The sequence below is a fragment of the Rhinolophus hipposideros genome (assembly GCF_964194185.1).
Source record: "Rhinolophus hipposideros genome assembly, chromosome: 18".
NCBI classification, from domain to species: Eukaryota; Metazoa; Chordata; class Mammalia; order Chiroptera; family Rhinolophidae; genus Rhinolophus; species Rhinolophus hipposideros.
In genome coordinates this window covers 18,294,160-18,309,153 of record NC_138064.1, presented here as the reverse complement: position 1 = coordinate 18,309,153, position 14,994 = coordinate 18,294,160, and the positions used below count along the sequence as shown (strand labels likewise).

The 14,994-nt window shown below is 37.0% G+C and overlaps 1 protein-coding gene across 1 annotated transcript in view; it reads left to right on the top strand.

The window, feature by feature from the left end:
- DNAH11 (dynein axonemal heavy chain 11) overlaps positions 1-14,994 on the top strand; it is a 287,853-nt gene that overhangs the window by 159,465 nt on the left and 113,394 nt on the right. The window contains exon 54 of the mRNA XM_081079668.1: positions 9,162-9,323. Coding sequence (XP_080935794.1) covers positions 9,162-9,323 — 162 coding nt within the window. The remainder of the gene's footprint in view (positions 1-9,161; positions 9,324-14,994) is intronic.

Genomic DNA, 14,994 nt, shown 5'->3' with positions numbered 1-14,994 from the left:
AGCCATTAGACAAAAGGAGGGATGGATGGATAGATGTTTTCTTGTTTATTTTACAGCCAGTTCATTGAATGCTCGTTAATTCCAGTCAGTTTGGCATTTTGTTCTTTACGATTTGCTGAGTAGACAGTTACATTGTTTTTGAATTTTCACTTTTTCTTTCTAGTAATTACCTCTTTGCTGTGTCTTACAATAGCCATAACTTTCTGAACACCATTTAAAACGTTTAAGCAATAATCATGGCATCTTTATCTTATTGTTTATTTTAATGGAAATTCCTTTAGCTTTCCATCATTAAGCATTGGATGAAATGTTCGCTTAAGGTATTTTTAATATTTTTAGGGGTAGGTGTTATATTTTATCATATATGTTCTTGTATGAATCCCTTTATTTTATCTTCTTCCTTTATCTTGGCTTATTCTCTTATCACGGGTTTCTATACTTTTCTTAACCTTTTGAAAGCGTGAAGCAAATTTTATCCTTTTCTTCAGTTTCTTACATTAGATTAACTTCAGTGGAATTATTTTCCTTTCAATCTGCTGGATGCTTTTTTATTTTTTATTTTTTTGGTTTTATAATATTTTCTTCCTCAGGCCTCGTTAGGCTTTCTCTCCTCCTCCTCCTCCTCCTCCTCCTCCTCCTCCTCCTCCTCCTCCTCCTCCTTCTTCTTCTTCTTCTTCTCATTATTATTATTATTATTATTATTATTATTATTATTCATATCTGGGGTTTAACAACAGACAGTGTGGGTGATTTGCTCTTGGCTCATACTGCAACATGTCTAGGGAACCTGACAGTCTCAACAGAGATGCTGAGCAATACTTACATCTAAGTATCAGGTTAACAGTAGCACACAGCAGAAGCCAAAAGACTTAATACTCACACAAGTAATTTCCATGATATACCTTTGTTCTTATATGAAAGGCTAAAATACTCACCTACCCAGTAGAAAGTCAAATGTCACGAAACCTTACCCTTGCATGATTGTAAAGTCAAGTCTGTTCAGATCTACATTCTGACTGACGAGCAGAGCACCCAGCTTTGCTTCCCTTATGTGGATGGCCATCTAGGATGGCTTCATCATTACAATGTGTCATCTTCTATCCTTCCTGTCCCTCATTCTGACACTGGCATTGATGGAGAACAAGAAATACTCTAAAGGCTAGGTTGCCCAGTGCCCGTTCTGGGCTCTGTCAGTCTCTCTGCCCTGCCAACAATGTCTTGCTTGTCAAGACCACAGCTCTCTGATACAGCGCCCTAGCTCCTGCCTTGCGTTTTCCTGATGTCATTTGACAGAAGCATAATGAAAAGAACTTCAGAGAGAGATGAAAGGTGCAACCTTGCACTCTGTCTTTGAAATTTCATAAAACAGCAAAACCTCAAAAAATTTAGGATGCCGATATCAATATTTTATTTTGCCCGGAAGAATTTTTTTAAGTTGCCCATCAGTTTGCTCATTCATTCATCCACTCAACATTCAGCAAATATATAGTGAGTGCCTGTGATGTGCTGGGACCTGGGAGTATGATAGTGAGTAACAGCTGGCACCTGTCCACCCAGATCTCACCTCATCGTTGGGAAGGCAAGCATCAACCCCAACATTACACAAATAAGTATGAAACTACAATTAAGCACATTACATAAGGGGTATGTAAGATAACAGGAGACGGGGCAGTACAGTTACACTGAAGGAACAATGATTCAGAAGTGTCTCTAAGAGCGAATAGAAGTCATCTCTCTTATTTTACATTATACAAGAAAAATGTCAACACCAGTACTAAAGGGCTTAATCCCAGAAGAAAGGGCATCCCTTTAAATTGAATAAAAGGGATTTTTTTGGCCATTTTGAAAAGCATGTTTGTATTCCTCACATTTTGCTTACATTTGGATATGGAGCTTGCCAAGCCAGTTTGGGGCTTGTTGTTGCAACTGCACAGGTGTATAGAGTTGCCACATAGCGTCTTCTTCAGTAGATAATCAGGCATCTGATTTTCTGTTTTAAAACAAAACACAAACGAAAAACCAGAAACACTTTTACATGAGGTTATGGGGCTGCAGACTGGCCTGGAAAATAGTGTGTGGGCAGAGCAGGCTCTGCAGATGAGCACGGCAGCTGAGAGGAGGGAATGCATATACCCCTGAAATATACAGGAATATACTCTGGGTCTGTAGTGTGGGGAATATAACTTCTACTATCTTTACCCCTCAGGTATGGATTTGTTCTTTGCTATCTGCTGGGATTCCACATACAATTTCTTTACGAATTGAAGAGTTTTTTGTTTTGTTTTGGGGTTGTTTGTTTGTTTTGGAAAAGAACTAAAACTCCCCCATGTACAATACTGCCTCTTGAAAAGAGTTTGTACTGGCCAGTATTTATAAGTAAAAGGTCATGGGGAAAATTGCATTCGTGTTACTGAAAAAGAAAATATGAAAATGTATTGAATGTGTATACGTTGAAGATGCTGTTGGATCTCATACAAATAATTGAAATTAAAAGGCTGTTAGATGGCAGGAAGACGCAGGAAGATATAAAGATGATAACCGGGGAATATTTTCTATGTTAAACCTCCATTCCTATGAGGAGTCTCTAAGTAAAATTCAGATCTTATCATTCTTGAAAAGTACTGAGACTTTTGAGGATAAACGCAAGCACAAGTTGTGGATAGAAGATTCGGAAGTAAATATGTGGGAGGATTACTTCTATCTGAGAATAAACTATATCAAGTGGAAAAAAATACAGAGTGACAGTAGCAATTCAAATTTCCATTACGAGAGGAAATGGACTGAGTCCTGTTAGTGATATACAAATAAATATGTACTTATGATGGGATCTTATCTAAAAGAAATTGAAATGTACTACAAAGCACAATGAAAAGTGGGTTATTGCAAATGAGTCATAACACCTGTGTAGGGGGGGGAAGGAATAGAAAATTCTATGGTATGGATTCCAAAAGCAAGTTCCTGACATCCAAATGTTAGAGCTGTAGGAAATACATAGATGGTGATTTCAGGGTTGGCTTTTTATTTGTGAGAATTTACTTTTAGAAAAGAGCACAGCTGTCTGAGACATTTTTAACTATATTTTCTTAGCCGACTTTTCTTTCCAATTCACTGCTGGGAACTAAATTAAGCCAATTTGGTCATTTGCAATTGTCAGGAACTATTTGGCGGGGGGTATATTTCAGTGACCTTCAATACTTAGAGGTAGATGACATCTGTTCGGGTGGGGGGGAGCTTTTCTCCCCAAAACTCCCAACTCAAAGAAAGGAAGTCTCAGACTTAACTCTGCTACGCATAGAGTTTATGTGTAGCACATAACTTAAAATAAGTCTTAAAATCTTAAAACCTGCTCTGTAACTTTGTTGCAATCCTAGCTTTGTCCTTTGAGGAACCTGATTTACCCTTATTGGAAGGGTCCTTTGGGGCAGATGGCAATATACTCATGGTAGGATTCAGCTGATCTTATTGGAATCACATAAAAAGACAGTCTTTCAATACACTATCTACCCTAGAACTGATCAAAATCCAACATCTAAATACCCAAAGGTATAACTACTGGGGTACCTCAATATCTAAATTTCCTATTTTGTTCATACAATAGTAGAGATACAATATTTTTATTTTCCTCAGATATCTTGAACACTACTCATTTTATCAGTGAAAAAATCATATCTAATATCTATGATGCTAACTAACTAACCATTTATGTTGATGAGAGAAGTTAGCTAAGAGCTCAGGTAATTGACTTTGCACTGTGGGCTTCCATTAGAGTATGTGAAATGCTAGTTAAATATCCCTAGGCTGTGTAGTCTCTATTGGTGTACTTCAGATATTAACCAATGACCCCCAAGGTGTAAAATGAGTATCCAAATGCACATCATATTAGACTGAAGTATTTCAAAGGTAAATGATATAGGACGAGATGGCTTTATGGGTACATTCAACCAAGTATTTAAAGAAGAATTAATACCAATACTTCTCAGACTCTTCCAAAAAATAGAAGAGGCTGGAACACTCACTTTACAAGGCAGTATTACCCTGATAACCAAAGCCAGACAAGGACACCACAAGAAAATTACAGGCCAATTTTCCTGATTCATAAATGTAAAAGTCTTCAACAGAATATTAGCAAACTGAACTCAACAGCACATTAAAAGGCTCATAGAGCAGGATCAAGTGAGATTTATTTCAGGGATGCAAAGATGGTTCAGTATCCACAAATCAATCAATATGATATACCACATTAACAAAAGGAAAGATAAAAGTCATTTGATCAACTCCATAGATGTAGAAAAAGCATTTGACAAAATTCAACATCCATTTATGATAAAAACTCTTAACAGTGGTATAAAGGGAGCATACCAACATAACAGAGGCCATATGTGACAAGCTCACAGCTAACATCACACTCATTGGTGAAAAGCTGGAAGCTTTTCCTTTAAGATCAGGAACAAGACAAGGATGTCTATTCCCTCCACTTTTATTAAACACAGCACTGGAAGTTCCAGTCAAACTAATTAAGAGAAGAGAAGAGAAGCGAAGCGAAGCGAAGCGAAGAGAGAAGAAAGAAAGAGCATCCAAATTGGGAAGAAGTAAAACTATCTGTTTGCAGATGGTATGATCTTGTGTATGGGAAACTATAAAGACTCCACACACAAAATAAAAACCTGTTAGAAGCAATAAATGAATTCAGTAGTGTTGCTGGATACAAAATCCATGCACAAAATAACTGTTGCTTTTCTATAAACTAATAACAAACTATCAGAGAAACTAAGAAAACAATCTCATTTACTATATCATCAAAAAGAATAAAATACTTAGGAATAAATTTAAAGAGGTGAGAGACTACACACTGAAAACTGTAAGATAGTGATGAAAGAAACTGAAGACCAAAAAAAAAAGATATTCCATGTTCATGGATTGGAAGAATTAATATTGTTAAAAATTCCATACTACCTAAAATGATCTACAGATTCAATGCAGTTCTACCAAAATTCTAATGGCATTTTTCACAGAAATTAGGAAATAATTCTAAAATTTATATGGATTCACAAAAGATCATGAATAGCAAAAGCATCTTGAAAAAGATGAACAAAGCTAGAAGCATCATACATCTTGATTTCAAACTACATTATAAAACTGTAGTAATTAAAACAATATGGCATTGGCATAAAAAAACAGGCACATAGATTAACAGAATAGAAAGCCCAGAAATAAATCTATGCATATGTGATCAATTAATTTTTTACAAAGAAGCCAAAAGTATACAATAGAGGATGGATAATGTCCTCAATAAATGGTGTTGGGAAAATTGGACAGCCATGTGCAAAAGAGTGAAACTGGACCCATATTATACACCATAATAAAAATTTTCTCAAGTGGATTAAAGACTTGAATACAAGATTAGAAACCATAAAATTCCTAGAAGAAAACATAGGGGGTAAGCTCTTTGACAGGCGGAGGGAGGTTGGGCAATGGTTTTTTTTTAGATTTGACACAAAAAGCAAAGACAACAAAAGCAAAAAATAAGCAAGTGGGACTATTTCAGACTAAAAATTTTATGCTCAGGAAAGGAAACTATCAACAAAATAAAAAAGACAACCAACCTATGGAATGGGAGAAAATATTTTCAAACCACAGATCCAGTAAGGTGTTAATATACAAAATATACAAGGAACTCATACAGCTCAATAGCAGAAAGCAAATAATCCAATTGAAAAATAGGCAAAGAACCTAAATACACATTTTTTTCCAATGAAAACATACAATTGGTAACTGCTACATGAAAAGGTTCTCAACATCAGTAATCATCAGGGAAATGCAAATCAAAGCTACAATGAGATATCACCTCGCACCTTTTAGAATGGCTGTTATCAAAAACACAAGAAATAACAAATGCTGGTGAAGATGTGAAGAAAAGGGAACCCTGTATACTGTTGGTGAGCATATACACTAGTGTAGGCACTATTGAAAACAGAATGCAGGTTCCCCAGGAATTTAAAAATTGTAACACTATATGATCCTGAAATCCCACTTCTGGTTATATATTGAAAGGAAACAAAACCATTATCTCAAAGAGATATCTATACTCCCATACTCATAGCAGCATTATTCATGGTGGGCAAGGTATGAAAATAACCTCAGCATCCATCCATACAATAGAATATTATTCAGCCTTAAAAAAGGAAGTCCTGTGATGTGCAACAACATGGATGAACATTGAGGGCATTGGGCTAAATGAAATCAGCCAGACAGAGAGAAATACTACATAGTACCACTTACATGTGGAATCTAAAAAGAAAAAAAGTTGAACTCATAGAAACAGAGAGTAGAAAAGTAGTTGCCAGGGGGTGGGCGGTTGAGGAAATAGGGAAAGATTGGTAAAAAAGTTATAAATTTTCAAATATAAAATGAATAATGCCTGAGAACCTAACCTATAATATGGTGACTATAGTTGATAACATTGTTTTGTATAATTAAAATTTGCTAAGAGAGTAGAACTGAAATGTTCTTGCACACAAAAAAGGGAAATATGTGGGGTGATGGATGAGTCAATTGACTCGATTGGGGGAATTCTTTCACAGTGTCTGTGTATAAAATCATCATATTGTACACTTTAAACATCTTACAATATTATGTCAATTATACCTCAATAAAGCTGAAAAAGTAAATTAGAAATAATGTAATACCCTTTTTTCAATCATTTTTTTGTATTATTATTTTTTATAAATTCTTTGCCATGTTAGTCTCTCATGAAATTAAGGGAAATATAATAGGAAAATTATCCAGGATGATTCTCACCCCACACCCATCCTCTCCTCCCCCTCCCACACACACAATAATGTTCTTGAGGCAACAACTTGAGCTTACACTGGGTTATCTATAAAGTTGTGGAAACTGTTTCAGAAAAGAACTGAACAACCAACACTTTCCAGAGATTAGCATGGGCTCGTGAAAAAAATCTCATGTAAGACTACTACCAGGGAAACTGGGTGGCAGGAGAAATTCTGTGCTAGATTTCTAGCAAAACTAGAACTGAGCAGTAAATTGAGTGAATAATGGCATTCCTCAAGGCTAGTGTGATACTGTCTCTTTTAGGAAGTATACTAATGAACAGCTATACTTCTGTAAGTTAGTTCCCAGGGTCTACTTTAGATGATGGAATTCAGGTTATTAATGATTATTTTATTTATTTTACATTCCCTACATTTTTTTTTATTTCACTCTGTATGTAGATAGAGACTTAGATTCTAAGAGAATTTCACCACCAACAAAAGCAATGAAAATGTAAATGTTTTCTTTAAGTATTCCCATAGAAACTTTAAAACTAGTATTAGGTTGTAGCCGTGAAGGTAAGAATCACCTGGAGGACTTGTTGAAAACACAGGTTGCCAAGCTCCATCCAGAGTTTCTGATTCCTTAGGTCTGGAGTCGGTCCAAGAATTTGTATTTCTAAGCAGCTCCTAATACTCCTTGGAGTACTGCTCTCCTGCCACCCACCCTCCATGTGAAATTTAGGTGGCGTTGTGAGGATCCTTATTTAAGTGATAATAAATAACAGGAAAAAAAAGTCTTCAACTGTAAAATTGTAGAAAAGAAAAATAATTCTTTAAATGAGGATTCTACATTTTCTTTCAATAAATCCTCAAAGCATGTCATTAAAGTAACTCAGAGAAAGTTTTGTATTTTTCCTGAAACTAAACACACATGGTTCAGATACTTTGTTTTCTAATATGTTCTTAAGACCTGACAGTATGCCAATAACAAGTGTAGAAATGCAGTAAGTGTAGAAGTAATGGAAATATTTAGAATCTCAAGTAAAGGATGCTTCTTTTTCTTTGCCCTTGCTACAATTATGTATAAATTAAATTTTCTAAAATTGTCACAAATGAGAGATAAGTGGGTGTGGAAAACTGTATTTTAGCACAGAAAGGAGAAACATTCAAGTATAGGGAGAAAAATAAGGCTGGTAGGAAAAATCTAAAAACTGAGATATCTGTGAAAATTATGCACTGTAACTGAGGCTTCTTAACTTTGCATATGTAATATAATAGCAATTAGTTTGTAACTAGACTCTTTTTTAAAATAAATTTTATTGGGGAATATTGGGGAACAGTGTGTTTCTCCAGGGCCCATCAGCTCCAAGTCGTTGCCCTTCAATCTAGTTGTGGAAGGTGCAGCTCACTGGCCCATGTGGGAATTGAACTGGCAACCCCACTGTTCAGAGCTCGAGCTCTAACCAACTGAGCCATCCGGCCACCCCTGTAACTAGACTCTTGAATATAATGAATAAACGATCAGTCAGCTTATGCATTGTTAAAAAACATTTTAGATCTTAGAATGTATCTTAAGTTGTTGAAGAGCCATAGTACATAAAATAAACATTTTATAAAACACCTGTTAAATGAGATTTTATATAGCTTCATGTAGCCTGATGATTTTATGTGAATTTTTTAAATGCCACAGAAAAAAAAAAATCCTTTGAAAAAGAGTATGGAAACATATTCAGATTTAAATTAACTCTTAAATCATTAAAGACCTATATAAATAAAACCTTAGATTTAAAGCAGAAACACAAATTTCTTATCAGGAGTTCATATAAACTGAATTTTTTACTCCTTTAAAAATGTGAAGAACTCAAGTGAATGTATTTTATTTTAAATGGAACAAAGTTAATGTTTAATATGATAAAACACTTTTAAAAAAATAAAATAAATAAATACCGAAAACGTGTATTACGCAGTTTTATTGAGCCTGATGAATTGCAGAATGGAAGGAGATAGAAGGCGAAAGTATTGGCATTATTTTTCCATGGTGATTTAGTTTTGATTTTCATTTTTTATTGTGATAATGTTACTTGTGTAATATAAAAGAACACATTTCTCACATTTAATGATAATCCTCAAAAAGGTTTAAAAAGGAAAGGGAAAAATTTTAAGGAAAGTGCAGAGCACTGTTTTTGTGTGTTTGATGGGGCAGCCACTCGGGGCAAGTTTATACTTTGATTAGCAAGGAGGTTCATGTTACTTTCCACCCTGTAGTGCTTTAGGACAGTTTAATGTCACGGTTGGCTGCATGCCTTTCTTCCATTGTCTAGGATTGCAATATAATGCTTTGCTCACTCATCACCCTCCTGTTTCTGCCCTGCCCCCATGTCTCCACAGATCATTTTGTGTTTCTCTCCAGTTGGTCACACGCTGAGAGTTAGAGCTCGGAAGTTCCCAGCTATAGTTAACTGCACGGCTATTGACTGGTTTCATGCGTGGCCACAAGACGCTCTGGTCTCAGTCAGCAGGAGGTTCATTGAGGAAACCAAGGGAATTGAGGTATGTGTCATGTCAGCCTCAGAATCTCTCTCTCTCTCTGTCTCTCTCTGTCTCTCTCTCTCTCTCATTCTCACTCTCACCAAAAGTCTTTAATAAATAATTTCCAAATTACACCTATCAGAAAGTTGTCCTTGTTTGTTGAAGATAAGGTCTTCTTTTTTCATTTACATCCTATGGACTGTGACTGACCTCTTTGCACCATGAAATGTGTGTGCATACGCACTTACACACACACACACACACACACACACACACACACACACTTCCAGCACATGAGAATGTTCTGACTCATGCACTGACTCACCAGGATCATTACTTCCTTGAATCATAATAGGGCTTACTGAATATAAACCCTTTAAATCCACAACTAAAGACCCAACCGAAAAAAGTAGCCACCCATAGCCAAGCAATGCTTGATCTTCACAAAGGAAAGCAATTAGTTGTGATTTTTCTCATTACAGTACTGACAGGTGAAAAATCAGCCCCCCTACTTTAGCAATCCCTAAGTCAAATCATGAATCAGTTCTTTGTTTTATGGGCTTATGCTTTATTAGGTTATGTTTGTCATTTCGTCATGATAACATTTGCACCGCCTATGACATTTTAAAATGGTTACATGAAACCAAAGAAAACTTTGAGCATTCAGATTTACAGGGATAAAAGAATGTAAACATGAAAGTATCATTTAGACTTCCTAGAAATAAAGTTTTATCTGTATTTAGTACCTTTGTGATAACGTAGTTTGGAAGGGTGGTGACTGCAAACATTTCCAAGGAAAGTTTGACTTCTGATCCCACTGAGAGATAAGGGGGAAAGATACCTAGAATACACTGGACATTGAAAGTGATTCTCAGAGACAAAAATAGGATTGGAGATATGTAAGGAATGATGTCTGCTTCCAGTTGAAACTTTATAGTGAACAGGGACAAGCCCCTGTCGCCTGTCTTACTCCTAAAGGTATAACTGCTGCTTTTCCAAAGCAATTATTTAATATTTTGTTGAATCTTTTATCTTTTGGTGGCCTGATGGTTAGAAATCTGAGTATATTTACAAATTTAATGTCAATAATTATTTGTATTAAATGTAAATACAAATAATCATTTGTATGCATCTAGCTTTATTGCTTATTTCTTATTTTTATATATTATATATAGCTTTATTATATATGATTTATTATGTTTTCCTAAGAAGTCTATTAATCTATTTAGTGCTGGATTGCCAGGGAAGAACTGTGTATATGATAAAGGTTATGACTTTTAAATCCCTCCTCTTTCCTTCTTTTCTTTATACTCACACTTAAAACATTTCCATAAATAAATGGGGGGGGGGGGAATGATCTCTTTTATTTCACTGTCTTTTCCATATACAGAAAGTTCTTTCTCTTGCTGGTGTCTACACTCACCCCTAATGTTGAATACACTTACCTAGACCTTTAAAACCACAACAACTGGGTTTCTGGATAAAGAGTGAATAATGTTAGTGCATGGTTCTGTTTTTCTAAGTGATTTTCACTTTTTTCCCACTGATCAGCGGGCAATGCATAGCACTTATACTTAGGGAAATACATGTCAATTTGTTCTCATGAACACATGAGTAGGGGGGTAGACACTCATGGGAGTGATTATAATAATTTCTGCCTGAAACACTTGCTTTCACCACTGTGTGTCTTCCTGAAGAATCAAAGGAAGCCCATTTAATGGGGACAAACACTAGCATTAGGTAAAAGTCTGCCAGCCATATTTTACACTTTAAAATCTGGAAAACCATTAACTATGATAAATAAAGGTCACAATTATTAACACCAATTTCTTAGGCTATCACTAAGTTCACTCACTGCATTACTAGAATTAGGTAGGGCATAATGTTATCTTTTAATAATTACTAGAAGAGTTCAAAATACTGATTTATTAGCAAGAGAGAGTCAGCATGTATCTTTTAGCAGCAAAATTCTGTTTTATCCTGTCCATGGTATTAGGGTGGTTTGGTAAGGAAGAGAAAAGGATCAGTCACGTTCTTTCTCTTTTTTATTGTTATTATTAGTTTCAGGTGAACAAAACAGTGTAATAGACATTTCACCTCTCACAAAGTGATAACCTCCATCCCCCAATCTACTGCCCCTCTGACATCATATGTAGCTGTTACAGTTCCATTGACTCTATTCCCTATGCTGTGCTCCACATCCTGTGACTACGTATGTTAAATTCTACTTGACATTCAATATTATTCAGCTGCAGCTTCAGGTGTACAGCACAGTGGTCAGGCACCTACACCGTCTGTGAAACGGTGCCTTCGTTTCTTCATGTTACTTTCTCGAGTGGGAGGAAACCAGAGCTCTAGGCCTGGTTTGAGCTGGTGTTTGGCACAGTGCTTTTGTAAGTTGCTTGTCTTTGCTGCTCCGGCACGGGCTTTCTCCTGGGAACGTGGGTGCCACTTTGAAAACACTGACTACTGAAGGAGCTTCCATAAGCCAGTGACCATCGACATCTGCTGGATGAGGCGGGACTTGCACCATGTTAAGTCCAGAGGGCTCCTGGCAGGTACTGGGTTCCATCTGGTGGTATCATGCCGCCTCCTATAGGACGCTGAGCGCCACAGAGGAATTTTAAAAGCGCTACCATTTCTGTGGAGCTGAATTATGCCTGCAAACCAATTCGCCAGATGATTTCATTTCAGGGCAGGGTGCTTGTTTAACTTTCCCACTTCCTAATTTGTTACCCAGGAGCAATAATTATAATTCAGAGTGCAGCGCGTCCATGTTCTTCTAAAAATGTGTGGTGCCTTTCCTGTAGAGGTCAAAAATAGCTTTGAAATTTTTTTGAATGAGCACTAATTTGATCACTTTCTTAGTTTAAATTTCCATTATTAAGACTGAAAGTTATCAGCATAATTTGGGCACTTCTTAATTATTGACCTCGGTTGCTGAGCGTAAGGTACTTATCCAAGGTGACCCCCTTCAGCCACAGAGAAAGGATTCATTAAAGGCAAGCGGTTCTGTGTGTGTTGACATACAATTTTTCAATCCGTACACACACAGCATCCAGGTGTGTGGGCTGACTGTGTCTAAGTAAATGTTTGTGCTGCTTTTCTGTTACCTGATATTCAACTAAATGACAGCTGACAGAATTACCAAAATAGTGTGACACTTCGGTACCACTGGGTATTTATTTGAAGACTTTCTGTGAGTACAACACTCCCCTTCCCAGGAGATTTGGAAATGCAGATGGAAGAATGTGGTGAAAGGAGCAAGAGAAGGAAAGGCCTTTGGGTATCGTTGGGAATGAGGTTACAAATGATCATTAGGAATAAACTTTCCTGAGAAGTGCATGGGTCCCAGTTGGGAATACTCAAGAAAAAAAGCGGGAGAAACAGTTGTTAGAAGATAAGACACATTATAGCTTTTCAAGTCAAAATGAATAATAGACACACTTGAAAGCAGAGCCTGTTGAAGGGAGAAATTATGGAATAAAAATGATAAGATGAGTTCTCTGGCTAAGGAGTGAGATTTGCGTTGGAAGGGGTAGCACAAAGATCTGAGCAAGGTGGAGGAACTCAGCTTGTTCAGGCATGTCGGCCAACTGGCAAGTTAAAATTCTGTCCTTTTGATGTGATGGAACTTACCGTATTTTGCCGTGTATAATGTGCACTTTGGGCCCAAATTTGTGAGGGAAACATGAGGATGTGCATTATACATGGGTAGTACTAATTCTATTTCCCTGAATGTTTGGGCCAAAAATGTGGGTGTGCGTTATACACAGGAGCACATTACATATGGCAAAACATGGTAAAAATAGTTACACAAGCTCAGTATCACTGGGTTTTTCAGTGCGGTAACTTAATTCCTCATGCCTCCACCTCTGCAATCCAGAACTTGTTGCAGGGTTTGGTAACGTATGAAGGGCATATTTTACTACCATTTTCCAAACCAACTGTAACAAATGTTCACTCAAAGAGGAAAGTTATTTTACCACTATGTTTAAAGACTGATTTCTTCAGAAGTCTCTTGAGTTCCTTTTAACATGTTAGGCCAAGCACAGAGAGCAGTAAACAACATTTTAATATAAGTATATGTAGGCAGTATTTCCATTAATGATTTTTAGCACAGTTTTTTTTTTTTTTAAATATAAATGAGGACAACTCAATGTGAATTTACAACGTAGAAAAATAACCTCATGAAATAGAAATTCTGTGAATTTGGGGGGAATAACTTCTTTCTGACGAATACTAAAGTCGTTTGAAAGGATGAAAACAAACACAAATGCAACCAAATTTATCTTGAATCTGCCTGAATCTCACACTGGCTTAAGCCCATATTCAAATAGGTGAGAAAAGACCGAGGTGGCTGTTGATACCCTTCCCCATTCTTCAGCCCTCCTCCTTTACACATGCACATTAACGTATTGGCCATCATACATTTCTTGCTCTGTGCATGTTAATCAAATTTAGAATAAAATTGGGAAAACAGTAGAAACCTACTTCCCAGAGTTTTTGCTGTTATGTAAACTTCAGGAATCCCTTCTGTCTCGATAGCAGGATCCACTTTTCATAGCTGCCCAGGAACCTGGACATGCTGTTAGCCAAAAGTTTAGCTAAATCAGAGACATCAGTATCTCCCAGTTGTAGTTTTGTGGCTTTGCTCTAGTGCTGGCCTCAGTGGAACCGGCTACACCATCTTTTTCCTGGTCCGCTTGCCGTAAAAGGAGTAGCTGGGTTCCAATTTACCTGCTCACAGCCTCAGTCCTCAATTGCTTCTTTGTTTTAATGTTCTCTCAGAAAACCATTGAAGCTACCTCTTTCAATGACTGGAAACTCACCTGGAAGATTGCTGGCTTTTGCTGGACTTGATCTTGCCATTGACCCAGACTTGGTCTCTCAAGTTAAAGGCAAAAAATTAAAAGCATGAGCAAACTAACAACAAAATGCATCAACCAAACAAAGTAACAAACCAAAACAAAACAAAATACCAGCCTAGAAAACTGTTTGGTGCCGCATTATCACCTGTGGCTCCTCTGTCTGCTGGTGGTAGTCTTGCTGGCACCAACACAGGTACCACCTGCCCTGCATTTGCATTGCTTACCACCTCTAATCACCAGCCTTCTAAGGAGGAGCTACTGGTTGCCAGGTGGCACAGGTGAGGGGATGGAGGCCATAGCACAAAACTCAGCAGGTAACGGGCCCATTGGCACTTGGACACCAGAGCCCATAGTCTTAAATCTTGCTCTCGACTATTGTACATGCGTTGACTATTCTGAAGGAGGAATACAAAGAAAGGAAGAAAAGAAACAGAGTAAAGAGGAATGACAAAAGTTTAAGCTTTGATTTCGTGAGCAGGAAGAAGTACAGGGAATGTAATAATCTGCCCAAATTTAAACAGAACTGGAACTCTCACTCAGGTCCTAGGATTTAAACCCTGTGTCCCTGGCTGCCTGCAGAATCTTTTTCTGGGAGTTAACGGCACTGTGAAAAGCTTAGGAGAGGTGCTCAAATGCGGTACTGCTCGTGTGAGGCATTATTAAATTTCCTTTAATAAACCAACCTGACAAACTCACGTATCTAATTAATGTAACCTCTTCTTTTACCAGCTCCCAAAGGCCCTAAAAAGTACAAATAATAGATTTTAAAACTCAGCAGTTTGGAATTATTAAAAATTAACATGGATACTATGTACAGTTTT